Source organism: Natator depressus, chromosome 1 (genome assembly GCF_965152275.1).
Source record: "Natator depressus isolate rNatDep1 chromosome 1, rNatDep2.hap1, whole genome shotgun sequence".
NCBI lineage: Eukaryota > Metazoa > Chordata > Testudines > Cheloniidae > Natator > Natator depressus.
This window is the reverse complement of record NC_134234.1, coordinates 42,604,910-42,628,108: the sequence shown is the minus strand read 5'-3', so window position 1 is coordinate 42,628,108 and position 23,199 is coordinate 42,604,910. Positions and strand designations below refer to the sequence as shown.

Sequence of the window (23,199 nt, the reverse complement as noted above, 5' to 3'; positions counted from 1 at the left end):
ACAGATACAAGTATAAATATACTGGCCCATGAAGAAAAGGGAGTTACCTTACAAGTAGAGAACCAGTGATGAAAAGGCCAATTCAGTCAGGGTGGATGTGGTCCACTCCCAATAATTGAGGAGGAGGTGTCAATAACAAGAGAGGGAAAATTGCTTTTGTAGTGAGCCAGCCACTCCCAGTCCCTATTCAAGCCCAAATTAATGGTGTTAAATTTGCAAATGAATTGTAGCTCTGCAGTTTCTCTTTGAAGTCTGTTTTTGAAGGTTTTTTTTGTTGAAGAATGGGTACTTTTAAATCTGTCGTTGAATGTAGGGGCATAGCGAGCAGATCGAGGGACGTGATCGTTCCCCTCTATTCGACACTGGTGAGGCCTCATCTGGAGTACTGTGTCCAGTTTTGGGCCCCACACTACAAGAAGGATGTGGATAAATTGGAGAGAGTCCAGCGAAGGGCAACAAAAATGATTAGGGGTCTAGAGCACATGACTTATGAGGAGAGGCTGAGGGAGCTGGGATTGTTTAGTCTGCAGAAGAGAAGAATGAGGGGGGATTTGATAGCTGCTTTCAACTACCTGAAAGGGGGTTCCAAAGAGGATGGCTCTAGACTGTTCTCAATGGTAGCAGATGACAGAACGAGGAGTAATGGTCTCAAGTTGCAATGGGGGAGGTTTAGATTGGATATTAGGAAAAACTTTTTCACTAAGAGGGTGGTGAAACACTGGAATGCGTTACCTAGGGAGGTGGTAGAATCTCCTTCCTTAGAGGTTTTTAAGGTCAGGCTTGACAAAGCCCTGGCTGGGATGATTTAACTGGGAATTGGTCCTGCTTCGAGCAGGGGGTTGGACTAGATGACCTTCTGGGGTCCCTTCCAACCCTGATATTCTATGATTCTATGTCCAGGGAGATTGAAGTGTTCTCCTACTGGCTTTTGTACGTTACCATTCCTGATGTCTGATTTGTGTCCATTTATTCTTTTCCACAGAGACTGTCCAGTTTGGCCAATGTACATGGCAGAGGGGCATTGCTGGCACATGATGGCATATATCACATTAGTAGATGTGCAGCTGAATTATTGGGAGTGGACCACATTGACCCTGACTGAATTGGCCTTTTCAACACTGGTTCTCCACTTGTAAGGTAACTCCCTTCTCCTCATGTGCCAGTATATTTATGCCTGTATCTGTAATTTTCACTCCATCCATCTGAAGAAGTGGGTTTTTACCCATGAAAGATTATGTCAAAATAAATCTGTTAGTCTTTAAGGTGCCACTGGACTTACATATAGTGTTATGTCTGAATTATTGTCAAGGGAATGAAACCTTTAAGGGCAAAAGTTAGTGTGGCTATTCTGCTGTTGTGATTTCATTAATAATTGCAGTTGCATAGGTGGTATATATAGTAATGGACTCTAAGTCCAGGAGGCACCACCAGATCACCTGACCCTCCAACACCAGTGAGCACCCGCACACTAAACCTAATTTCAGACTCTGACAATAATATAAGTATGAAAACTAGAGATGTGCAAAATTGCAGATGAATTTGGTTTTATGGAGCAAAATCCAGGGACGGCTTGGGTAAACTTCTCAAATTTTATTTCACCTTGCTCAAAATTTGGCAGCCAAAGATTGGATGGACAGGAGCTTCCACTTTCTGCCCACCTCTACCAGAAATGTCTGTATTATGCCAAATCTCCAAATCAGGTGTGGGTTCCCAGTCGCATCGTTTTTTCTGCTTTGCACAGCCCTCCATGTATGTGAAGCCAGGATTTATATTTTATTAACCGCTTAGGGTTTTTTTTCCTTTAGAAAGGTGCATTATACTATTCAAAAAGAATGTGAACAGTCAGCTAACCAGAGAATTCCCTGCTTCACAAACGAGGCAGATTGATTTAGATATTGCACTAAGGGTCCCTGCTGTTACTGCAGACTGCAACTAATCCCAACAATAAATTAATTCCATTTACATGGACTTTTCCTAATGGGATGCTTTAGAAAACTGACATGACAGTGTAAATGACCCCTGGGGGGGGGGGGGATCAGGTTCCCTGTATATATTCAGTTTATCATTGCTGAGTTACATTTAATATATAGATATTTCTCTCTATGTAAATCTGAATTTACAAAATCTGACAAAGGATGGTCATGTGGTAGGATTGCCAACTTGGTAATATTTAAAAACCAGACACTCCAGCAGGAGTGCCGGAACCTCCCCTGCCCCGCCTCTTCCCCCGAGGCCCTGCTTTGCCCTGCCTCTGCCCATGAGGCCCTGTCCCCATCCCTGTCCACTCCTCTTCCAGCCCTCCCCACCACCGCTCACTGCTTTTCGCCTCTCCCCCCCCAGGTCAGGAGGGACTTGCCTGCGGAGCCAGGGCAAGGAGCTGCAGCCGTCCGACCTGCGTAGGAGGCAGCCCCGTCTGAGTAGGGGCTGGTACGGGTGATGATCTGGCACCTCCTCGCCTCCCCCACCCGCAGTAACCAGACTTTGAGTGTCCGATCTGACTGGACACTGTCAGGTCCCCTTTTCAACCAGACTTTCTGGATGAAAACCGGGCACCTGGCCACCCTATCATGTGGTTAAGGCTGGGGCTCAGGAGATCAGAGTGCAGTTACCAGCTATGCTGCAGTTTCCTGGGTTGGGAAAGTCAAATGGGTGTATCCACATAGCCCACGGCAGCAAGTTGCAGAGCCTGGGTCGACAGATTTGGGTTTGCACTAGCATGCTAAAAATAGCTGTGTAAAAGTTGCAGCTTGTGCTCTGAAGTCTAGAGAGGGGGGTTGGGTTTGAAAGCCTGAGCCCCACAAGGTCTGCACAACTATTTTTCGCACAGAAGCCCAAGCAGGAGTTGGTCACTCCAGGCACAGAGGCTTGCTGCCACAGGCTGTGTAGACGAACCCTTAATCTCTCTCTGTACCTCAGTTCCCCAGTCTGTAAAACCCAGTGATACTTCCTCTCTCCCACCCTTTGTCTTTCTTCCCTATTTAGAATATAAACACTAAGCAGTTCTGTAAGACACATAATAATAGTACAAAGGCAGATAACAGCACAAGTGTGGGTTTTTTTGCCTGCATGTATATTTCTGTACTGTGTAGTGTGTGCTAATGCTGTAATTACTGTTAAAAGGTTAACTCCAGCATAGTGTAATCAAGTATAATCACTACATTTTTTCAAAGAAGAGTAAATCAATTCCAGTTAACTGGATTTTCCGAGATTCTAAGTACATTCAGCTGACTGTGTCTTCAAAAGGGTTCTAAACACCCAGAAAACTAAACCACATGTATCTTAAATCTTATAAACTAGGGATTGAGAGGAATGGATTTCCAATTAGGAAGTGTTTGGGAATGAGAGTGTTTTGAAGTTGTTGTAATTTGAGGTTGCTATTTTATGACATCATTGTACTTCTCAGTAGGAGCCCTACTTGGTGATGAAATCTAATGCACCCAGATCCTGTAAACACTTACCCATGTACTTAATGGGCCTGCTCACATGTAAACTTTGCTTCAGTTGAACTATTTATATCAGTTAGGTTAAGTCTGTAGAGAAGCGTTTGCAGGATCAGGGCCAAGGACTGCCAGGATCAAATTTCCCTTTAGGAAGCATTTCAAATCTAATTACCTCAACGCTATTGTAATAAAATAAAGTGTATAACTGAACCAGAAAAAGGTTTTGATCCTAACCGTTTTTTTTTAATGCTAGAACATTTCCAATTGTAGCCACCACTAGCACATCTCCCTCAGTAGTAGAAACAGTGAGAGCTCCAGTATAGATAGATAAACAGTGTTGTAACAACACTATCATCCACACTTGCTCAATGAACTGAGGTTACAATAGCTATGGCCACTCTATACAAGGGGTAAAATTTTCAAATCTCATTTTCAAAAATGACTTAAGAGCCTAAGTATCAATGTAAGCCTCCTAAGTGCTCAGGTTACTTTCGAAAATAGGTCATAGGTTTCTAAGACTCTCAGGCAATTGTGAAAATATTACCCTAAAGCTTGGAGCCTTGCCACCAGCAATGGAGCTAAACCACACTGAAATTTTAATTAAACAAAACAAAAGCCTAGTGTAGACACAGCAAGGGAGGAGCTCATCTTAACAATTGTAGCAGGCATCAAAGTGGGAGTCATGCTGGCAAATACAATGGTGTGTCATTAATGCAGCTGCCCCCCTCGACTCCCACTGAGAGAGACAAGAGTCCCATTCACTGAATGGAGATGCTGAAACAGTGACATGCATTTCTAAAAACTTGCTCAATAAATGCCTTTGCGCATTGGATCCTCCTTTAAGGCTCTCCCAACGTTTCCATGATAGCACTCACCTCCAACCTACAGGAGAGCCCTCGGTAATATGCTTGCAGTGCTAGTTGTCTCCTATTTCACTCCCTTTACAGTCCCCAAAAGTCCCAGACTAAAATAGTGCCCCGAGGGAAATGGAGCATAATTGGCCCCTTAAAAACAATTTGGGTAGCGCTAAGTCTTATTCTGTTACAGTAGGTTAATGCAGCTGCATGGACCACACATCTGGTAGTAATAAAAAAGACCCACACTAGCACAGCATCTTGGCAGGCCCTCAGCAGCCCTTCAGTAGTCCTCATGCAAGGATTTTGTGACTGTCATTAGAGCACATTAGTGATCCATGTCATGTGTTAAAATGCAGGTGTAGTCATGTAAAACTGACACAATGGGACCACTGAACTCCAATCTGCTGACTGTTAGCTCTGCTTGCTTGAGAGTGTATAAACAAGCAGAGAAAACAGAGCACAGATTTTGCCTCCAAGGCTAGACTTTGCCCATTGTGCCTCCAAAGACCAGTTTGTCTGGGCCCAGTGCCCCCAATCAAGGGATGAGGGCAGCACAGTACACCAGGAGCTCCCTCTCCTCTGACTTCTAATGTGGGGAGGGGAAAGAGATGAACCCTTGGACAATTTTCGGAGACCAGGAAGATTCAGGCTCTGGCACACTGTGACTCCCTACCACTCCAAAACACACACATTTGTCTTCTTGGCAGCACCGAGGGCATTTAAGAAAATTTTGACAGGTTTCAGAGTAGTGCCCATGTTAGTCTGTATCCACAAAAAGAACAGGAGTACTTGAAGGGTAAACCCCTTTAAAATTCCTCCTGGCCAGAGGAAAACTCCTCTCACCTGTAAAGGGTTAAGAAGCTAAAGGTAACCTCGCTGGCACCTGACCAAAATGACCAATGAGGAGACAAGATAATTTCAAAAGCTGGGAGGAGGGAAAGAAACAAAGGGTCTCTGTCTGTCTATATGCTGCTTTTGTCGGGGATAGACCAGGAATGGAGTCTTAGAACTTTTAGTAAGTAATCTAGCTAGGTATGCGTTAGATTATGATTTCTTTAAATGGCTGAGAAAAGAATTGTGCTGAACAGAATAACTATTTCTGTCTGTGTATCTTGTTTGTAACTTAAGGTTTTGCCTAGAGGGATTCTCTATGTTTTGAATCTAATTACCCTGTAAGGTATCTACCATCCTGATTTTACAGAGGGGATTTCTTTACTTCTATTTACTCCAATTTCTATTAAAAGTCTTCTTGTAAGAAAACTGAATGCTTTTTCATTGTTCTCAGATCCAAGGGTTTGGGTCTGTGGTCACCTATGCCAATTGGTGAGGATTTTTATCCAACATTTCCCAGGAAAGGGGGGGGTGCAAGTGTTGGGAGGATTGTTCATTGTTCTTAAGATCCAAGGGTCTGGGTCTGTAGTCACCTAGGCAAATTGGTGAGGCTTTTTACCAAACCTTGTCCAGGAAGTGGGGTGCAAGGTTTTGGGAAGTATTTGGGGGGAAAGATGTTTCCAAACAGCTCTTCCCCAGTAACCAGTATTTGTTTGGTGGTGGTAGTGGCCAATCCAAGGACAAAGGGTGGAATATTTTGTACCTTGGGGAAGTTTTGACCTAAGTTGGTAAAGATAAGCTTAGGAGGTTTTCATGCAGGTCCCCACATCTGTACCCTAGCGTTCAGAGTGGGGGAGGAACCTTGACAGCCCGTGTTAGTCTGTATCCACAAAAAGAACAGGAGTACTTGTGACACCTTAGAGACTAACAAATTTATTTGAGCGTAAGCTTTTATGAGCTATAGCTCACTTCATCGGATGCATACACAAAGTAAAACTATTTCCCCATGTTTATTTCCCCCCCACTACTGTTCCTCACACGTTCTTGTCAACTGCTGGAAATGGCCCACTTTGATTATCACTACAAAAGATTTTTTTTTTCCTCTCCTGGTGGTAATAGCTCACCTTACCTGATCACTCTCATTACAGTGTGTATGGTAACAACCATTGTTTCATGTTCTCTGTGTATATAAAATCCCCCTACTGTATTTTCCACTGCATGCATCTGATGAAGTGAGCTGTAGCTCACAAAAGCTTATGCTCAAATAAATTTGTTAGTCTCTAAGGTGCCACAAGTACTCCTTTTCTTTTTTTGAAGACAATTCTGGTAACCCTGAAACAGATTCAATCCATTCCTGGATCACTGGTTCTTTAAAGCACTACAAAGAAGCCATGATGAGAGTTCTAATGAAACATGAGTTTGTGATAAACAACATTCAAAAAAAAAAAAAGCCACCTTTCCCCTACTCAGTGCCTTATCCACCTGACTGTTCTAAGGGGCACCTCTGTTGGAAGAGTCTCTGTCCCAGAAGTGATTTACCAAAATCAAGGGCTTAATATGTCAGATCCAACTATCAAGGAAATCCTCCAGACGAACTCATCTTATAGCAGGGAGGGATAATTGGTTACCTGTACAAAGAATTTCTTGTGGGCAATGTTCCACCTCAGAATGCTATACACAATCAGGATAGACAACTAGGATCCTTCCTGAAGAGGTATGGAGTACACCCCATCATGCCACAGGACCTAGGAACTGCTCTAGTCTGGTGCACCCCAAATCACTCTATGATGCAGGACTCACATCTCCAGGCCTCCTCCAGGGAAACAATCAACAAAGAGCTGAAGGGATGGGGCCAAAGCAGTGAGCATCAAACTGCTTAAAATAGCTAGAAGAGGGAGATAAGATGAGCCTCAACAACTTCTGACTCACTCACAAGACAAAGATAACTTTATAAAGTGCATCATCATCAACAATCATGGCAGCATCAAAAAGCAGAAAAGTCTGGAAGGCGGCAAACAGCCTAGTCACCAAATTCAAAAAAGAAAGTAATGTCTCTCTTTGATAAGGGCCATGAGATCATCGCCATGGATTTTTGATCCCAAAAATAATACAGTATTTTCTCACCACTTGGTTCTGAAAGCCATTTCTGAAGAAGATCCATATCCCTATATATACACATTATCTGTACATTTCTTCTTGGAGGCTAATAATGTCTTTATGACCTAATCAGAGCATATTTTAGCTGTCATTTTCTCCCACTCAGAAGCAAAGTAGCAAACTTCAGGATGGAAGATTGAAAATACATAACCCAGCCTTGCTGAAGGAGATCCAGACATACCAAGAAGCTTTAAGCAGCTTTGTACTGTCCACTACCACCTGTTCCTATACTGACAGCACTTCCCATTATGAGGTCCAACTCTGCTATAGGGGAGCTTATACCCACAGACCTCCTCATCAGGGTCTTGTCAGGAAGGCAGAGAACACTCATACAAACAAGAGTAGGTTGCCTTCTAAGTTGGCTAAGAAATTGTCTGCACAACGCCACATAAGTCAAGCAAACCTACATGGTCAGCTTCTAAGGAGTGCTAAGTCCCAGAGCCAGGATTCTAAAGCCCATAAAGCCAGGGCTCCTTCAGTATCAAACCCCATTACAGCGGCACTCTTCCACTGGATCCATCAAAGCTGAAATCTTGGGATCTGTCGGTTCCAGTGTAATTAGAGCGGCCACCGCTGACAGTAGCAACATGAAGTCTCCCTCCATCAACCCCTTTTGTATAAGGATGCCTCTCACTCCAGGGTGGTCACAGACTTATACCACACTGGAAGATGTCTTTGCTCTTCCCCCATCATCAGGATATTCCCTATTGAGGGAGGCTGACTCCACAAAAGGATGCTACCTTGGACAGAAATCTACCCCCTCTTCCATCTATGGCTTTCCAGCATCAGCACTGCCAGTGGATTTGGATCTTTTCTCCTCCTCCTGGGGAGAATCCAAGCCATCAGAACACCCACCATCTCCTCTGCTGAGAGCTGTTAGCCCAACGAGATCTAAAGCCTCCTGGTATGAACCTCCTCCCCAGCACTCACCTTGGGACTGCTGGTAGCCCATGTCTTGGGGACCTCAACAACCCCCTCCAGATCTGGCATAGTGGCCATACTGGGGAACATGACGCCCATATGCCAGATATACAGAATCCGTGTGTTCTGCCAGGGAATGTATCCCCATTCCCCTTTGAGGGAACTTTTTCCTGACCTTGCTGAAGATGAGGACTTTAAACTTGTTCCTCTGAAACTGGTGAAATTCTTTGTCTCCTGATAAAACAGTCACTCCGGCATCTCTGTTCCCACCGGACATCCCTAAACTATTTCAGGAGTTATTACGCAGGGTGGCAGAAGCACTCCAGAGCACCAGCTCCTAGATATTCAGCCAACCACTAAATCCACTCAAATAGCATTTCCCATCAATGAAAGTAGTCTAGAACCTGCTAGAACAGTTTTACATATGCCAGCCACATGTGCCCCTACCTTCAAGAGGGCAAGGAAATATTTTGTCCCAACCCAGGGGGTTTCTTTTTAGCCACCCAGCTCTGAATTCTGATGGACCAGGCAGCCATGGACTGAGCTAGACACAACACATTAAACCTACGCCTTTTGACAAGGAGGCTGAACATCTAGAAGAAAAGTATTCACTTCTAGTAGCCTTCAGCTTTGTATAGGAAGTATTGAGGGCTGTTGGCTAAGAACAATTATCTCAACTACTCACAATTCTCGGATTTTGTAGACAACCACAACAGAACAGAGCTCATTGCTAGGCTCTTATTGATGAAGGCAAGCTGGTGGCCAGAACTGCATTTCAATCAGAAGTTGATGCTGTTAGAGGGCTTTCCCTTCACCCTCCCACTTCCCTGGTTCTTTCACGCAGACAGCAAGCAGCAAAAGACCAGAAGTCCAAAGTGCAGACAATGCGATGTTTATTGGGGTTCGTTTCCGAGCAAGCATATTCCAAAGCCCTTCACAACAGTCGGGCTCATCTCTATCTCTTGGTGTATCAGAAGCGCATATCTCCTGAATCACTGGATATTCCCTCCATTTTGGACTATCATCTTTCTTCGAAAATGGCTGCCCTTTCCCTCAGTTCTATACAAGTCCATCTGGCAGCAGTCAGTGCATGCCATCAGGGGGTAATTGGGCTTCACTCACCTGTTGTCCATCAGGTTCTTAAAGGGCCTAATTAAAATCTTTCCAATAGTAAGGAAGCCTACCCCTCACTGGGACTTGAACCTTGTGCTGTCAGCTTCCACTAAGCCTCCCAGTGAGCCATTAGCTACATGTTCCATATCTCATCTATCCAGGAAAGTTGCATTCTTTGCGGCTATCACCTCAGCCAGGAGGGTAGGTGAATTGGGAGACCAAATGGCAGATCCACCATACATTGTATTCTATAAGGACAAAGTATCATTACAAATACATCCTAAATTAATTTCCAAGGTGGTTTCAGAGTTCCACACAAACAAGCCTATCCACTTACCTGTGGGTTTTTCCCCACCAAAACTTCATACATTGGGGGAGGAGATCTGCTTATGTCTACACAGAATACAAGTGACTATAAATCTCCCAGACTCTTTATTGCCATAGCAGATCTCTAAGTGGATCTTGTGTTGTATCTTACTGTAGGAATTGTCTTGCCTTCCTCCCCGCACAGAGGGTGAGGGCTCACTCTACAAAGGACATCTACAGTATCGCTTCAGGAGGTGCCTTTGGTTGACATTTGTAAGGCAGCTACATGGACTTCCATCCATTTGTTCTCGAGACAATACACACTAGTATAGGACTCCGCCACTTTGGGATATATCCTTTGGAACGTCAGTCCTTCAAACAGCTCTGCTGCCTGCATCCTTGCACCCTCCTCCTACTTGAGAGTACTGCTTGTCAGTCACCCACGCTGGAGTACACGTAGGGACCAGCGCTCAAAGAAGATGAGAAAGTTACTTCCCTTATAATAACTGGAGATTCTTCGAGAGGTGTGGTCCCTCTCTGTATTCCGCTACCTGCCGTACTTCCCCTCTGCTTTGGGACTTACTTGGGTTGGCAACTGAGAAGAGAAGGAACTCTAGAGGCTGTCAGCCCGCCCTGCCCTTTATCTCCTCAGTTGGAGGCATGAGGAAAGCAAGGGTGCACCTGTGGGCCGACGGACACTGCTTTCAGAATTCTCCAGCTCTAGGCACATGGAGCCCATGCATAACCCACAGTGGAGATGTGATGGACTTGCTCTGCTCCAGTGGCTTTCAACCTGTGGGTCCGCAGACCCCTGAGGATCCACAGACTGTCCAAGATTTCCAAAGGGGACTGCACCTACATTCCAAAATTTTTAGGAGTCCACAACTGAAAGACAGTTGAAAACCACTGTTCTACTCACTGCTGGATGGCACCGCCTATTGGTGGCTATGGGATTAGCTTGATCAGGCCAATGCCCCTTCCATGGTTACACCCCATCAGTTTGTTCTCTGCAGCCCCTCTCTTGCTCCAGGAACTGCAGCATCCTTTCTGTGACTCAGCCCTCCACACAGATAACTACAGTGGTTTCCCCTTACAGAGGGGTGGGACAGGTAGGAGATGTGTCATGAAGTCTCAGGAAGTCTTCTGTTTCACTGCCTCACAGTGCTACTCCTGCAGTGCCTGGCAGGGGAACCTGGACCCAGCCTCCAGGTTCCAGCTCAGGGACCCTCTACACCACAGCCAAGCTCCATTCTCTGCCTTTCCCTGAGCTGCTTCCATACCTCCTGGCCCTCCCCACTCCTTTGGTTTACCAGTCTTTTCACTCCCTCTTCCCAGGGAGTAACCTTAGGCAACTCATCTCTGCAGCACTTCCCCCCCCCCCCGCCAAGTGACTGCAAACTTCTTCCCTACAGCTCCTTCTGATTCCAATTTCCTGTCTTTTGTAGAAGCCCCACCTGTCCCTCACAGGTCAGCTTCTCTCTAATTAGCTACCTCCAACCTAAAGCCCCCCTGCATTTGCAGCCTAATTAGCTGATTGGGCCCACGTGGCCCAATTCAACTTTTGTAGGGCCAGTGTGGGAGCACATGCCATGGGTGGAGAATACATGAAGGTAAGATAAGTAACTATTAAAAGAGTCTTCTCAGTTGCGTGCACATCAAGACATATCTCTTAACTGCATTTGGGAGAAGGGCTTGGGAAGCTGTGGTAGAAGAAAATGAGTCATATGCCTCCCCAGACTACCAATCAAACTCCTTTCACTTACACTATGTTCTGCTACTAAGAATCATTGCACATGCTGCTGAGTGAGAATGAGTCATTTTGTTTCCTACCTACTCCATTCTCATCTCAGAAACATCATGTCCAGCTATTCTGCCCCATCTGTGACCTAAGATGGTGCAGCAGGTTGGCAGGATCTACCCTTCACTCACTCTGTTAGCAGGAGATAGTACCTGCATAAAGAAAAGGAGGACTTGTGGCACCTTAGAGACTAACAAATTTATCTGAGCATAAGCGGATACAGACTAACACGGCCGCTACTCTGATACCTGCATAAAGTTGCTAAGAAAGTTCTGCTTAGTCTTTGGGTGAAATCCAGGCCCAATTAAATCAATGGCAAGACTCCAAATGAGTTCAGCAGGGCAAAAATTTCATCCATTGTGGCAGGTACATGCTTCATAACTCCACCCAGATATGAAAGGGAGCAAGAGCCAGAGGTTTGGAGGTCTTTCAGGAAACCCTAGGAAGAGCTGGGTAGGGGGAGAAAGCTTAGGCAGATCTTTTTCTAAGGGTATGTCTACACTACGGAATAAGGTCGAATTTATAGAAGTCGGTTTTTTAGAAATCGGTTTTATATATTCGAGTGTGTGTGTCCCCACAGAAGTGCATTAAGTGCATTAACTCGGCGGCGTGCTTCCACAGTACCGAGGCTAGAGTCGACTTCCGGAGCGTTGCACTGTGGGTAGCTATCCCACAGTTCCCGCAGTCTCCGCTGCCCATTGGAATTCTGGGTTGAGATCCCAATGCCTGATGGGGCTGAAACATTGTCGCGGGTGGTTCTGGGTACATATCGTCAGTCCCCCCCTTCCCTCCCTCCCTCCGTGAAGGCAAGGGCAGACAATTGTTTCGCGCCTTTTTTCCTGAGTTACCTGTGCGGACGCCATACCACCGCAAGCATGGAGCCCGCTCAGGTAACCGTCACCGTATGTCTCCTGGGTGCTGGCAGACGCGGTACGGCATTGCTACACAGTAGCAGCAACCCATTGCCTTCTGGTAGCAGACAGTACAATACGACTGGTAGCCATCCTCGTCATGTCCGAGGTACTCCTGGTTGCCTGTGTGAGGTCGATCAGGAGCGCCTGGGCAGACATGGGCGCAGGGACTAAATTTTTGGTGACTTGACCAGGTCATTCTCTTTAGTCCGGCAGTCAGTCCTATTGAACCGTCTTATGGTGAGCAGGCAGGCAATATGTCCTTCTGCACCGTCTGCTGCCAGCCAAAGATGTAAAAGATAGATGGAGTGGATCAAAACAAGAAATAGACCAGATTTGTTTTGTACTCATTTGCCTTCTCCCCTGTCTAGGGGACTCATTCCTCTAGGTCACACTGCAGTCACGCACAGAGAAGGTGCAGCGAGGTAGATCTAGCCATGTATCAATCAGAGGCCAGGCTAACCTCCTTGTTCCAATAAGAACAATAACTTAGGTGCACCATTTCTTATTGGAACCCTCCGTGAAGTCAACCCTGTAAGCCGTGTCCTCAGTCGCCCCTCCCTGCGTCAGAGCAACGGCAAACAATCGTGCATCTGAGTTGAGAGTGCTGTCCAGAGCAGCCCAATGGAGCACTCTGATAGGGCTAAAACGCGGTTTGTCGCGGGTGGTTGTCGCGGGTGGTTCTGGGTACATATTGTCCGGCCCCCGTTCCCTCCCTCCCTCTGTGAAGGCAAGGGCAGACAATTGTTTCGCGCCTTTTTTCCTGAGTTAAATTTTTGGTGACTTGACCAGGTCATTCTCTTTAGTCCTGCAGTCAGTCATATTGAACCGTCTAATGGTGAGCAGGCAGGCAATACGGATTGCTAGCAGTCGTATTGTACCATCTTCTGCCGGGCAGGCAAGAGATGACGATGGCTAGCAATCGTATTGTACCATCTTCTGCCGGGCAGGCAAGAGATGACGATGGCTAGCAATCGTACTGTGCCATCTTCTGCCAGGCAGGCAAGAGATGAGGATGGCTAGCAGTCGTACTGTACCATCTTCTGCCGAGCAGCCATAAGATGTGGATGGCTTGCAGTCCTTCTGCACCGTCTGCTGCCAGCCAAAGATGTAAAAGATAGATGGAGTGGATCAAAACAAGAAATAGACCAGATTTGTTTTGTACTCATTTGCCTCCTCCCCTGTCTAGGGGACTCATTCCTCTAGGTCACACTGCAGTCACTCACAGAGAAGGTGCAGCGAGGTAGATCTAGCCATGTATCAATCAGAGGCCAGGCTAACCTCCTTGTTCCAATAAGAACAATAACTTAGGTGCACCATTTCTTATTGGAACCCTCCGTGAAGTCCTGCCTGAACTACTCCTTGATGTAAAGCCACCCCCTTTGTGGATTTTAGCCTCCTGAAGCCAACCCTGTAAGCCGTGTCGTCAGTCGCCCCTCCCTCCGTCAGAGCAACGGCAGACAATCATTCCGCGCCTTTTTTCTGTGCGGACGCCATACCAAGGCAAGCATGGAGTCCGCTCAGCTCACTTTGGCAATTAGGAGCACATTAAACACCACACGCATTATCCAGCAGTATATGCAGCACCAGAACCTGGCAAAGCGCTACCGGGCGAGGAGGCGACGTCAGCGCGGTCACGTGAGTGATCAGGACATGGACACAGATTTCTCTGAAAGCATGGGCCCTGCCAATGCATGCATAATGGTGCTAATGGGGCAGGTTCATGCTGTGGAACGCCGATTCTGGGCTCGGGAAACAAGTACAGACTGGTGGGACCGCATAGTGTTGCAGGTCTGGGACGATTCCCAGTGGCTGCGAAACTTTCGCATGCGTAAGGGCACTTTCATGGAACTTTGTGACTTGCTTTCCCCTGCCCTGAAGCGCATGAATACCAAGATGAGAGCAGCCCTCACAGTTGAGAAGCGAGTGGCGATAGCCCTGTGGAAGCTTGCAACGCCAGACAGCTACCGGTCAGTTGGGAATCAATTTGGAGTGGGCAAATCTACTGTGGGGGCTGCTGTGATGCAAGTAGCCCACGCAATCAAAGATCTGCTGATATCAAGGGTAGTGACCCTGGGAAATGTGCAGGTCATAGTGGATGGCTTTGCTGCAATGGGATTCCCTAACTGTGGTGGGGCCATAGACGGAACCCATATCCCTATCTTGGCACCGGAGCACCAAGCCGGCGAGTACATAAACCGCAAGGGGTACTTTTCAATAGTGCTGCAAGCTCTGGTGGATCACAAGGGACGTTTCACCAGCATCAACGTGGGATGGCTGGGAAAGGTACATGACGCTCGCATCTTCAGGAACTGTGGTCTGTTTCAAAAGCTTCAAGAAGGGACTTTATTCCCAGACCAGAAAATAACTGTTGGTGATGTTGAAATGCCTATATGTATCCTTGGGGACCCAGCCTACCCCTTAATGCCATGGCTCATGAAGCCGTACACAGGCAGCCTGGACAGCAGTCAGGAGCTGTTCAACTACAGGCTGAGCAAGTGCAGAATGGTGGTAGAATGTGCATTTGGACGTTTAAAGGCGCGCTGGCGCAGTTTACTGACTCACTTAGACCTCAGCGAAACCAATATTCCCACTGTTATTACTGCTTGCTGTGTGCTCCACAATATCTGTGAGAGTAAGGGGGAGACGTTTATGGCGGGGTGGGAGGTTGAGGCAAATCACCTGGCTGCTGGTTACGCGCAGCCAGACACCAGGGTGGTTAGAAGAGCACAGGAGGGTGCGGTACGCATCAGAGAGGCTTTGAAAACCAGTTTCATGACTGGCCAGGCTACGGTGTGAAAGTTCTGTTTGTTTCTCCTTGATGAAACCCCCCGCCCCTTGGTTCACTCTACTTCCTTGTAAGCTAACCACCCTCCCCTCCTCCCTTTGATCACCTCTTGCAGAGGCAATAAAGTCATTGTTGCTTCACATTCATGCATTCTTTATTCATTCATCACACAAATAGAGGGATGACTACCAAGGTAGCCCAGGAGGGGTGGTGGAGGAGGGAAGGAAAATGCCACACAGCACTTTAAAAGTTTACAACTTTAAAATTTATTGAATGACAGCCTTCTTTTTTTTGGACAATCCTCTGTGGTGGAGTGGCTGGTTGGCCGGTGGCCACCCACCGCGTTCTTGGGCGTCTGGGTGTGGAGGCTATGGAACTTGGGGAGGAGGGCGGTTGGTTACACAGGGGCTGTAGTGGCAGTCTGTGCTCCAGCTGCCTTTGCTGCAGCTCAACCATACACTGGAGCATACTGGTTTGGTCCTCCAGCAGCCTCAGCATTGAATCCTGCCTCCTCTCATCACGCTGCCGCCACATTCGAGCTTCAGCCCTCTCTTCAGCCCGCCACTTACTCTCTTCAGCCCGCCACTTACTCTCTTCAGCCCGCCACCTCTCCTCCTGGTCATTTTGTGCTTTCCTGCAGTCTGACATTATTTGCCTCCACGCATTCGTCTGTGCTCTGTCAGTGTGGGAGGACAGCATGAGCTCGGAGAACATTTCATCTCGAGTGCGTTTTTTTTTCTTTCTAATCTTCACTAGCCTCTGGGAAGGAGAAGATCCTGTGATCATTGAAACACATGCAGCTGGTGGAGAAAAGAAAAGGGACAACGGTATTTAAAAAGACACATTTTATAAAACACTGGCTACACTCTTTCAGGGTAAACCTTGCTGTTAACATTACATACATAGCACATGTGCTGTCGTTACAAGGTCGCATTTTGCCTCCCCCCACCGCGTGGCTACCCCCTCAACCCTCCCCCCTCCCTGTGGCTAACAGCAGGGAACATTTCTGTTCAGCCGCAGGCAAACAGCCCAGCAGGAATGGGCTCCTCTGAGTGTCCCCTGAAGAAAAGCACCCTATTTCAACCAGGTGACCATGGATTATATCTCACTCTCCTGAGGATAACACACGAACGGATGTTGCTTGAACGCCAGCAAACATACACTGCAATGCTTTGTTGTAAATGATTCCCAAGTACGTGTTACTGGCCTGGAGTGGTAAAGTGTCCTACCATGAAGGACGCAATAAGTCTGCCCTCCCCAGAAACCTTTTGCAAAGGCTTTGGGAGTATATCCAGGAGAGCCGCGAATGCCAGGGCAAAGTAATCCTTTCACATGTTTGCTTTTAAACCATGTATAGTATTTTAAAAGGTACACTCACCGGAGGTCCCTTCTCCGCCTGCTGGGTCCAGGAGGCAGCCTTGGGTGGGTTCAGGGGGTACTGGCTCCAGGTCCAGGGTGAGAAACAGTTCCTGGCTGTCGGGAAAACCGGTTTCTCCGCTTGCTTGCTGTGAGCTATCTACAACCTCGTCATCATCATCATCTTCTTCGTCCCCAAAACCTGCTTCCGTATTGCCTCCATCTCCATTGAAGGAGTCAAACAACACGGCTGGGGTAGTGGTGGCTGAACCCCCTAAAATGGCATGCAGCTCATCATAGAAGCGGCATGTTTGGGGCTCTGACCCGGAGCGGCCGTTCGCCTCTCTGGTTTTCTGGTAGGCTTGCCTCAGCTCCTTCAGTTTCACGCGGCACTGCTTCGGGTCCCTGTTATGGCCTCTGTCCTTCATGCCCTGGGAGATCTTGACAAAGGTTTTGGCATTTCGAAAACTGGAACGGAGTTCTGATAGCACGGATTCCTCTCCCCATACAGCGATCAGATCCCGTACCTCCCGTTCAGTCCATGCTGGAGCTCTTTTGCGATTCTGAGACTCCATCATGGTCACCTCTGCTGATGAGCTCTGCATGGTCACCTGCAGCTTGCCACGCTGGCCAAACAGGAAATGAGATTCAAAAGTTCGCGGTTCTTTTCCTGTCTACCTGGCCAGTGCATCTGAGTTGAGAGTGCTGTCCAGAGCGGTCAAAATGGAGCACTCTGGGATAGCTCCCGGAGGCCAATACCGTCGAATTGTGTCCACAGTACCCCAAATTCGACCCGGCAAGGCCGATTTAAGCGCTAATCCACTTGTCAGGGGTGGAGTAAGGAAATCGATTTTAAGAGCCCTTTAAGTCGAAATAAAGGGCTTCATCGTGTGGACGGGTGCAGGTTTACATCGATTTAATGCTGCTAAATTCGACCTAAAGTCCTAGTGTAGACCAGGGCTAAGATACTGGTCCTGAGTAACCAATGAGCCCAAACTGCAGGAGAGACAGTAAATTTGCATACATTTTAACTGAAAGAGAGTGGGAACATTGCTGCCTCACAAAAATATTTTTAATTATTAATTTGTCTAAGAAAGATTGGAGGACAAATTGGAGAGAGTCCAGAGGAGAGCCACAAAAAAGATAAAAGGTTTAGAAAACCTGACCCATGAGGAAAGGTTAAAAAAAAAAACATGGCATGCTTGGGGGGAACTCTTCAAATATGTGAAGGGCCTGCTCTGTCTTAGGTGTCCAGAGAGGGCTGTGCAGTACAAAAGACACGTTTTTTGGCGAAAATCCGGGACTGTGTGTGCATTGGGGTCACCCCGCAAGTAGTAACCAGGGCAGCTAGAAGCCAAAATGTGGCTGGTGTTTGCTGACAGGCTGCTGGGGCAGGGCTGCTGGACCAGGACTGTGACTGTACACAGACACTCAGGGTGTGACTTGCATGATTGTAGGCTGGTTGTGATCAACCCAGGTTGGGAAGTGCAGCAGCAAAGCATTGTGAGGCAATGCGGGTTGCAGGGCAAGTGGTGACACAGGCCCTCACAGGTCCGGATTGCACCCCAGCATGTCATAAAGCTAGTATCGGTATACTAGTATCAGGCAGTATAACTGCATCCAAGTGGGGCGTGTAACTATTTCAGTAAAAATAAAATCATTCACCTCACCAGTATAGTTATACCAGAACAAAAACTGTATGTAGACCAGGCCAAAAATCCCCTTGGTTAGTAAAGTAGGCAGATATAACCCAAAGTTACATATGGAATCTTTTGAATGAGAAGGGACCATTTTTCCATAAACACTTTTTAAAAGCAGCCTATTTAATTAGCTGAATGAATGTTCCTTGAGGGGTATGTGAGATGGTGGCAGGAATTAATACCTGCTGGGATTTGAACTAGGAACCTTTGGATCCATCACCAATACTCCAGCCTTTTGAGCTAAAGAGGAAGGAGAGTTTAAACAGCTTAGTTGCTATGGGGCAAAACCATCTCTAGTATGCCGCTGTGTAGAATAAGTCTGACCTGCAGATTTTTAACCCACTAGCTATCTCTTTTCAACAGAAAACAGAAAATCTTTCATTCCAATGGGAGCTTTTAGGGGACTTATGTCTTGTTTTTTAAGGCAAGAGGTAAAAGTCCAATTTTCAGAAGTCCCTTAGACATTTAGGAGCCTGTGTCTGGGATTTAAGTTCCTAAATATCACTTTTGAAAATAGGACTAAAATTCCCAAATCACTTAGCCATTTTTAAAAATGTTACCCAAGGATTTTAAAGTGACCGGCTTGCATATCTCTCTATCAGGTTTTTAAAAAAAACACTAGAGGTATAACAAATATACCTTAGGACAGACGCAACTATCATCACACCCTTCCCATTTTAAGTGTTCATGCAATGCATGTCTGTGGCTTGTTGACATTGCCAGGGGCTGCTTGAGTTCAAAGCTAGTCTTGAATTTGTTTGCTCTCCCCACCCTTTGCCTGGCTTTTGGGTACTCTTGAATGTGCTAAATATAAATGGGAATACAAAGAACTAACCTAGAGGAATAAAGCAGCACAGGTGTGCTTCACAGACACACCCTTTAGGAGCCTGTTTTATGCTACAACTCAATATATAATCATTACTATCCCACCACTAGCTGGGAAGACATTTTAGGTCTATTAGACAAGGAAACTGTAGATAAATATAGATTTATTTAGTATGTATATTTCAGTCGCGGTAAAACTTTAGGGTAATTCATAGTTACTCCTCTATATTTTGATAGACTGTCAAGGAGGCATTTTGCTTGACCAAACCTTATAGATCGTACAGACAACGTCAGGGAAATATTTGAATGTGTTGCCAACAAGCTATGGAAAATATGGTTGGGGTTGTGGGAGCAGTGTGTGTGTTGACAAACTGACATCCATAATTCATCCCCAAAATGCACACCTGAACAATCAGAGCAGGAATAAACTAACATGGGGCTGTGAGAGGAGCTGGTATTGACAGCGAACTGTGTGCGCCATGGACAAATGCCCTAGGAACTATGAGTACTGATCGTGTCTGTTTGGTTATGTGCAAATGCTATTAGGAGTCAGTCAGTTGGTGGTCCAGAAGCAGCACTAAAATATGTGCAACTGGAGTTTCTAGGTACTTTCCCACCTCTCCTAAGCCACAGGCCAGCCTTAACCGTGACACCGTCCTTCCTCCCCACAAGTCTGATGGCACTTTTGGTCAAGAGCGGTACGTGGAGAGTTGCCCGTTTTGATGCAATTTTACTTCTAGGGTGCACTTGTGTTACAAAGCCGGCTGCAGCTTGATACAGTGGGCTGGAGTCCCTTTGTGCTTAGAAATCAGTTTCTATACCCTCCTTCCCTACACCCTGGCCACAGGGTGGTGTGGGAAGGTCCTTACCACCACTCATAGGTACAAAGCCTTCCATAAGAGAGCGTGTTTTCCCCTAACAGTGGCCTAGACGGGGACTTGCAGTCTGACGGGTGAGGAATTTCATCTTATGTGTTGCCAGGGCATAGGGTAGCTGCACCTACATTTTATAACTATTTAAGGGCACTGGGATGATTGGCTGTGAGGTAATATTACTTCAGTTACTTCAATAACAGTTGTCGCTTCAACCTTTAACTAGTTACCAGTGTCTTGTCTTATTTCAGTGTCAACTATGGTGGAAATGGCCAGGAACCATATCCATGTGTTCTTGGCTGGAGGGTGGTTGTAAGATATTGACAGCGCAGAGAGTAAAGCAAAGAATTGGGAGACTATGGTACTAATTTAATGCAGCACTAATCCTGGGACATTGTGACAAATTGGTAGACCGGGTGACTCATCGGTTTGCTGTTGAACAAAGGGGCACCTGTGTATTTGTACAGCTCCTAGCACAATGGGGCCCTGATCCTGATCTCAATAATAATCTGCTGCATATAGGACATTGACTTATAAATCGCTCATCTATCTTCTGTCACTTTCCAATAGTCCCAGCACAATAGCCACCAAGTCTGAGCCTCCCACCCACCACACCAAGAACAGTGATGAGTGTTTGTTACAGTGTGGAGTACTGTAAAGTCAACAGGGACATTTCTCAGACAAGAACTACAGTTCTTCAGTGGGAGATGGCCTTTTGTCAAGGAGCTCCCAGTCTGTGCGGGACAAAGTACAGTGCTGATTTATACTCCGCTTTGATGTAATAATACAAGGGCTGTAAAGCAGCACTGAATTTGACCCTTCTTCTCTCTGTCTCTCCAGTCTTTAACAGAAACTCAGCTCCTCCAGAAGGAACCTGAGGGTCAGACTGCTCATGACCTGCTGCCTCCCTACAAAAGTCATCAGTATAATTCTCTAAAACAATGGATATATAATCCAATTTTTATTAAACTGCTGCACACGCAGCGGCTTTCTGTGCCCATGTCAGTTAATGAATTCAGTTTGACAGAAATCCAAGAGGTAGGTAGATGGAATTTCTTTACTTGTGCATCTAAAGTGCTGCACAAAACATATTGAGGACAGGGTCCATGCCTGGAGCATTATGTATGAAGCTCTACATAAGCTGAGCCCCTTGTGTGGTCAGCATTTTATTTTTTGAAAGTTCATCAATTTGAATTGAATGAGGCATGACAACGAGTGGCAGAGGGGGAAACAGAGAGGCACCCACTGGAGAGCTGGGAAAAGATTAGGCAGGATGAAAAGGGAATAGGAGGAAGTGAGAACAAAGAGGTATACAGGGGCAGAAATATGCAGATTGTGGAAGCTCAGGACAAGGAGCATGAACTCGGTGCAGAAGGTCAGTGAAGGGATTAAAAATGGGAAGTGTCAGATGGTGGATGAAGTTTATTTTTAACAACAGCACTTTGAATTTTCTGGAAGAAGCGAAAGGTGGGGAAAGGAGGTTGCAGGGATGCCTAAGTGAGAAATCACCAGGGGCTTTGGCAGTGTAGGGCTGGAGCGGGAAGGATGGATTATAGCAGAACAATGGTGTAGAGATGACAGTCTGAATGTACAGTTGAAGATGATTCAAAGTTTCAAGTCTTTGTAATGGGGAGGAAAATATGGTTTGTGATGGAGATAGAGTGAGAGATGGATTTGTGGGGAAAAGATGAGGTGTTCATGGTTGGCCATGTTGCACTTAAGCGGTGGTGGGACTTATGAGATGAAGTGAGTGAATAGGAAAAAGAAAAGTGAGTAAACTAAATCAGCAAAGGACCCAAGGAACTGATGTCTAAATGCTGGAGTGAAGCAGATTCTCTCCTGGACAGAAGCACACATTGCCACCATCAAGGCAATTCATATAATGGGGACCCTAGATGCAATTTCTTCTTTTGGCAGGAAGGTCTTCCAAGTGGCAGTCCCTACCTAGTATAATTAGACTAATTTGTAAGGAGGGAGGAAAGCATGTTCCTCTAACCCACTTATCTCTCCCTCCTACTGTTTTTATTTCTTGATTGCTGTGTCCAAAATATTTCAAACTGGAAGAGAGGTCACAACCTAAAGAGGAAAATGTTACCTGATTATTTATTTTCTGGGATTGACCTTTCCACTGGTCTATCCCACTTTGGATAAATCCTTGGATGCTTCTATGAAAGCCTCTCCGAGGTCCTCCATGTAAATCATTAATACTGTTGTATAAGGTATACCGTTTAAAAAGTTTGTTTAATTTGGTCTAGAGAGTTTAATTTTTCTATACAGCTTTGGAAGTTACCCAACTGGAGTGAAGGTGAAAGGAGAGTGGCCAGACTTCCGGGACAAGTGTTTATGACCCATATGTCTGACTGGGAGAGGAGTCAGTCCCAGAAAGAGAATAATTAGGTAACAGATTTTCCATTTCATGAAAAAGGCATCATCAAAAGTGATGCAAGATTCTTAACTTGTCTCACGCCCTCTAAATAAGTAATTTCACAATTATGTCAAATGCTACAGTTAAATACTACAGCTTACTCAACAGGAAGTTATGGGGTTTTGATATTAATTATAGGTGTGACCTGTTACCCTCCACACGAAAACCTTTACCAATCAGTCAGAAAAGGAGCAGATAATTAAAGTGTTCCAGTTTAACAAGCTAATCTTAGCACTGCAAAATGATTGATAGTGAAGGTAAGGAACATGTTAGTCTCACTCACAAACTCCTCATTGTAAGTCCTTTTCATGTATAAAGATCATAAAATGAAAATGTACTTTAAAATTTACACTGTTTGTTTGTTGGACTATCACGTCACACAGCTGTCCCCCTTTCAAAAGGGAAAATGATTTTCAACTACAGAAGCAAGAGAGGAGGGAGGGTATTGTAGCTTCCCAGTGCCAAGCTAGGAATGTTTTCAGAACTTTTTTATTTTTTGGCTGGAAGCACACAAACCACCATGAAACCATAAGTTCCAAATGTTCTTTAAAGTAAACATTCTATAAAGAAATCTCCTTAACTTTGTCTTCTTTGAGGTTTTCCCCCAATATATATATATGATGCCAGTCTCTCCCCAACATTATCTCCCTCCCTTTAATTTTGTATTTGCCTCAGTGGCTCTCAGCTTTTTCCAGAGAACCCCTCCAATTATCTTTTCCATTCTGGGTCCCCCTCTTTGATGCAACTGAGACCAATATATACTTAGCTTTGTGGGAAGGGCAGGGTGGTTGCAACCCACTGATACCCAAGGAATCTAGGACACCCCTGTTGAGAAACCCGGCCTTACTCCATCAGTTCACTTTTTCTTCATTTTCCCTCATCACTGGTGGTCTTGGAAA

At 45.9% G+C, this 23,199-nt stretch overlaps 1 protein-coding gene across 1 annotated transcript; it reads right to left on the bottom strand.

The window, feature by feature from the left end:
* Positions 1–7,057: 7,057 nt before the first annotated feature.
* LOC141984370 (uncharacterized) lies at positions 7,058–17,338 on the bottom strand. The gene is made up of 3 exons (XM_074947743.1): positions 16,501–17,338; positions 15,463–15,922; positions 7,058–7,148 (listed from the first exon to the last, which is right to left on the bottom strand). The coding sequence occupies exons 1-3, from the start codon at positions 17,081–17,083 to the stop codon at positions 7,058–7,060; spliced, it is 1,134 nt and encodes a 377-aa protein (XP_074803844.1). The 5' UTR covers positions 17,084–17,338.
* Between the last annotated feature and the right edge of the window lie 5,861 nt (positions 17,339–23,199).

Bases quoted from the DNA above. Each gene is read 5' to 3' on its own strand.
- LOC141984370 (XM_074947743.1), bottom strand. From the start codon at position 17,083: ATGCAGAGCTCATCAGCAGAGGTGACCATGATGGAGTCTCAGAATCGC. The intron at 15,923-16,500 runs GTGAGTGTACCT...TTTCTCCACCAG, and splicing joins AGGCGGAGAAGGGACCTCCG to CTGCATGTGTTTCAATGATC. The intron at 7,149-15,462 runs GTGGGTGGCCAC...TTTGGTGACTAG, and splicing joins CCCAGACGCCCAAGAACGCG to GCTGTTTGCCGCCTTCCAGA.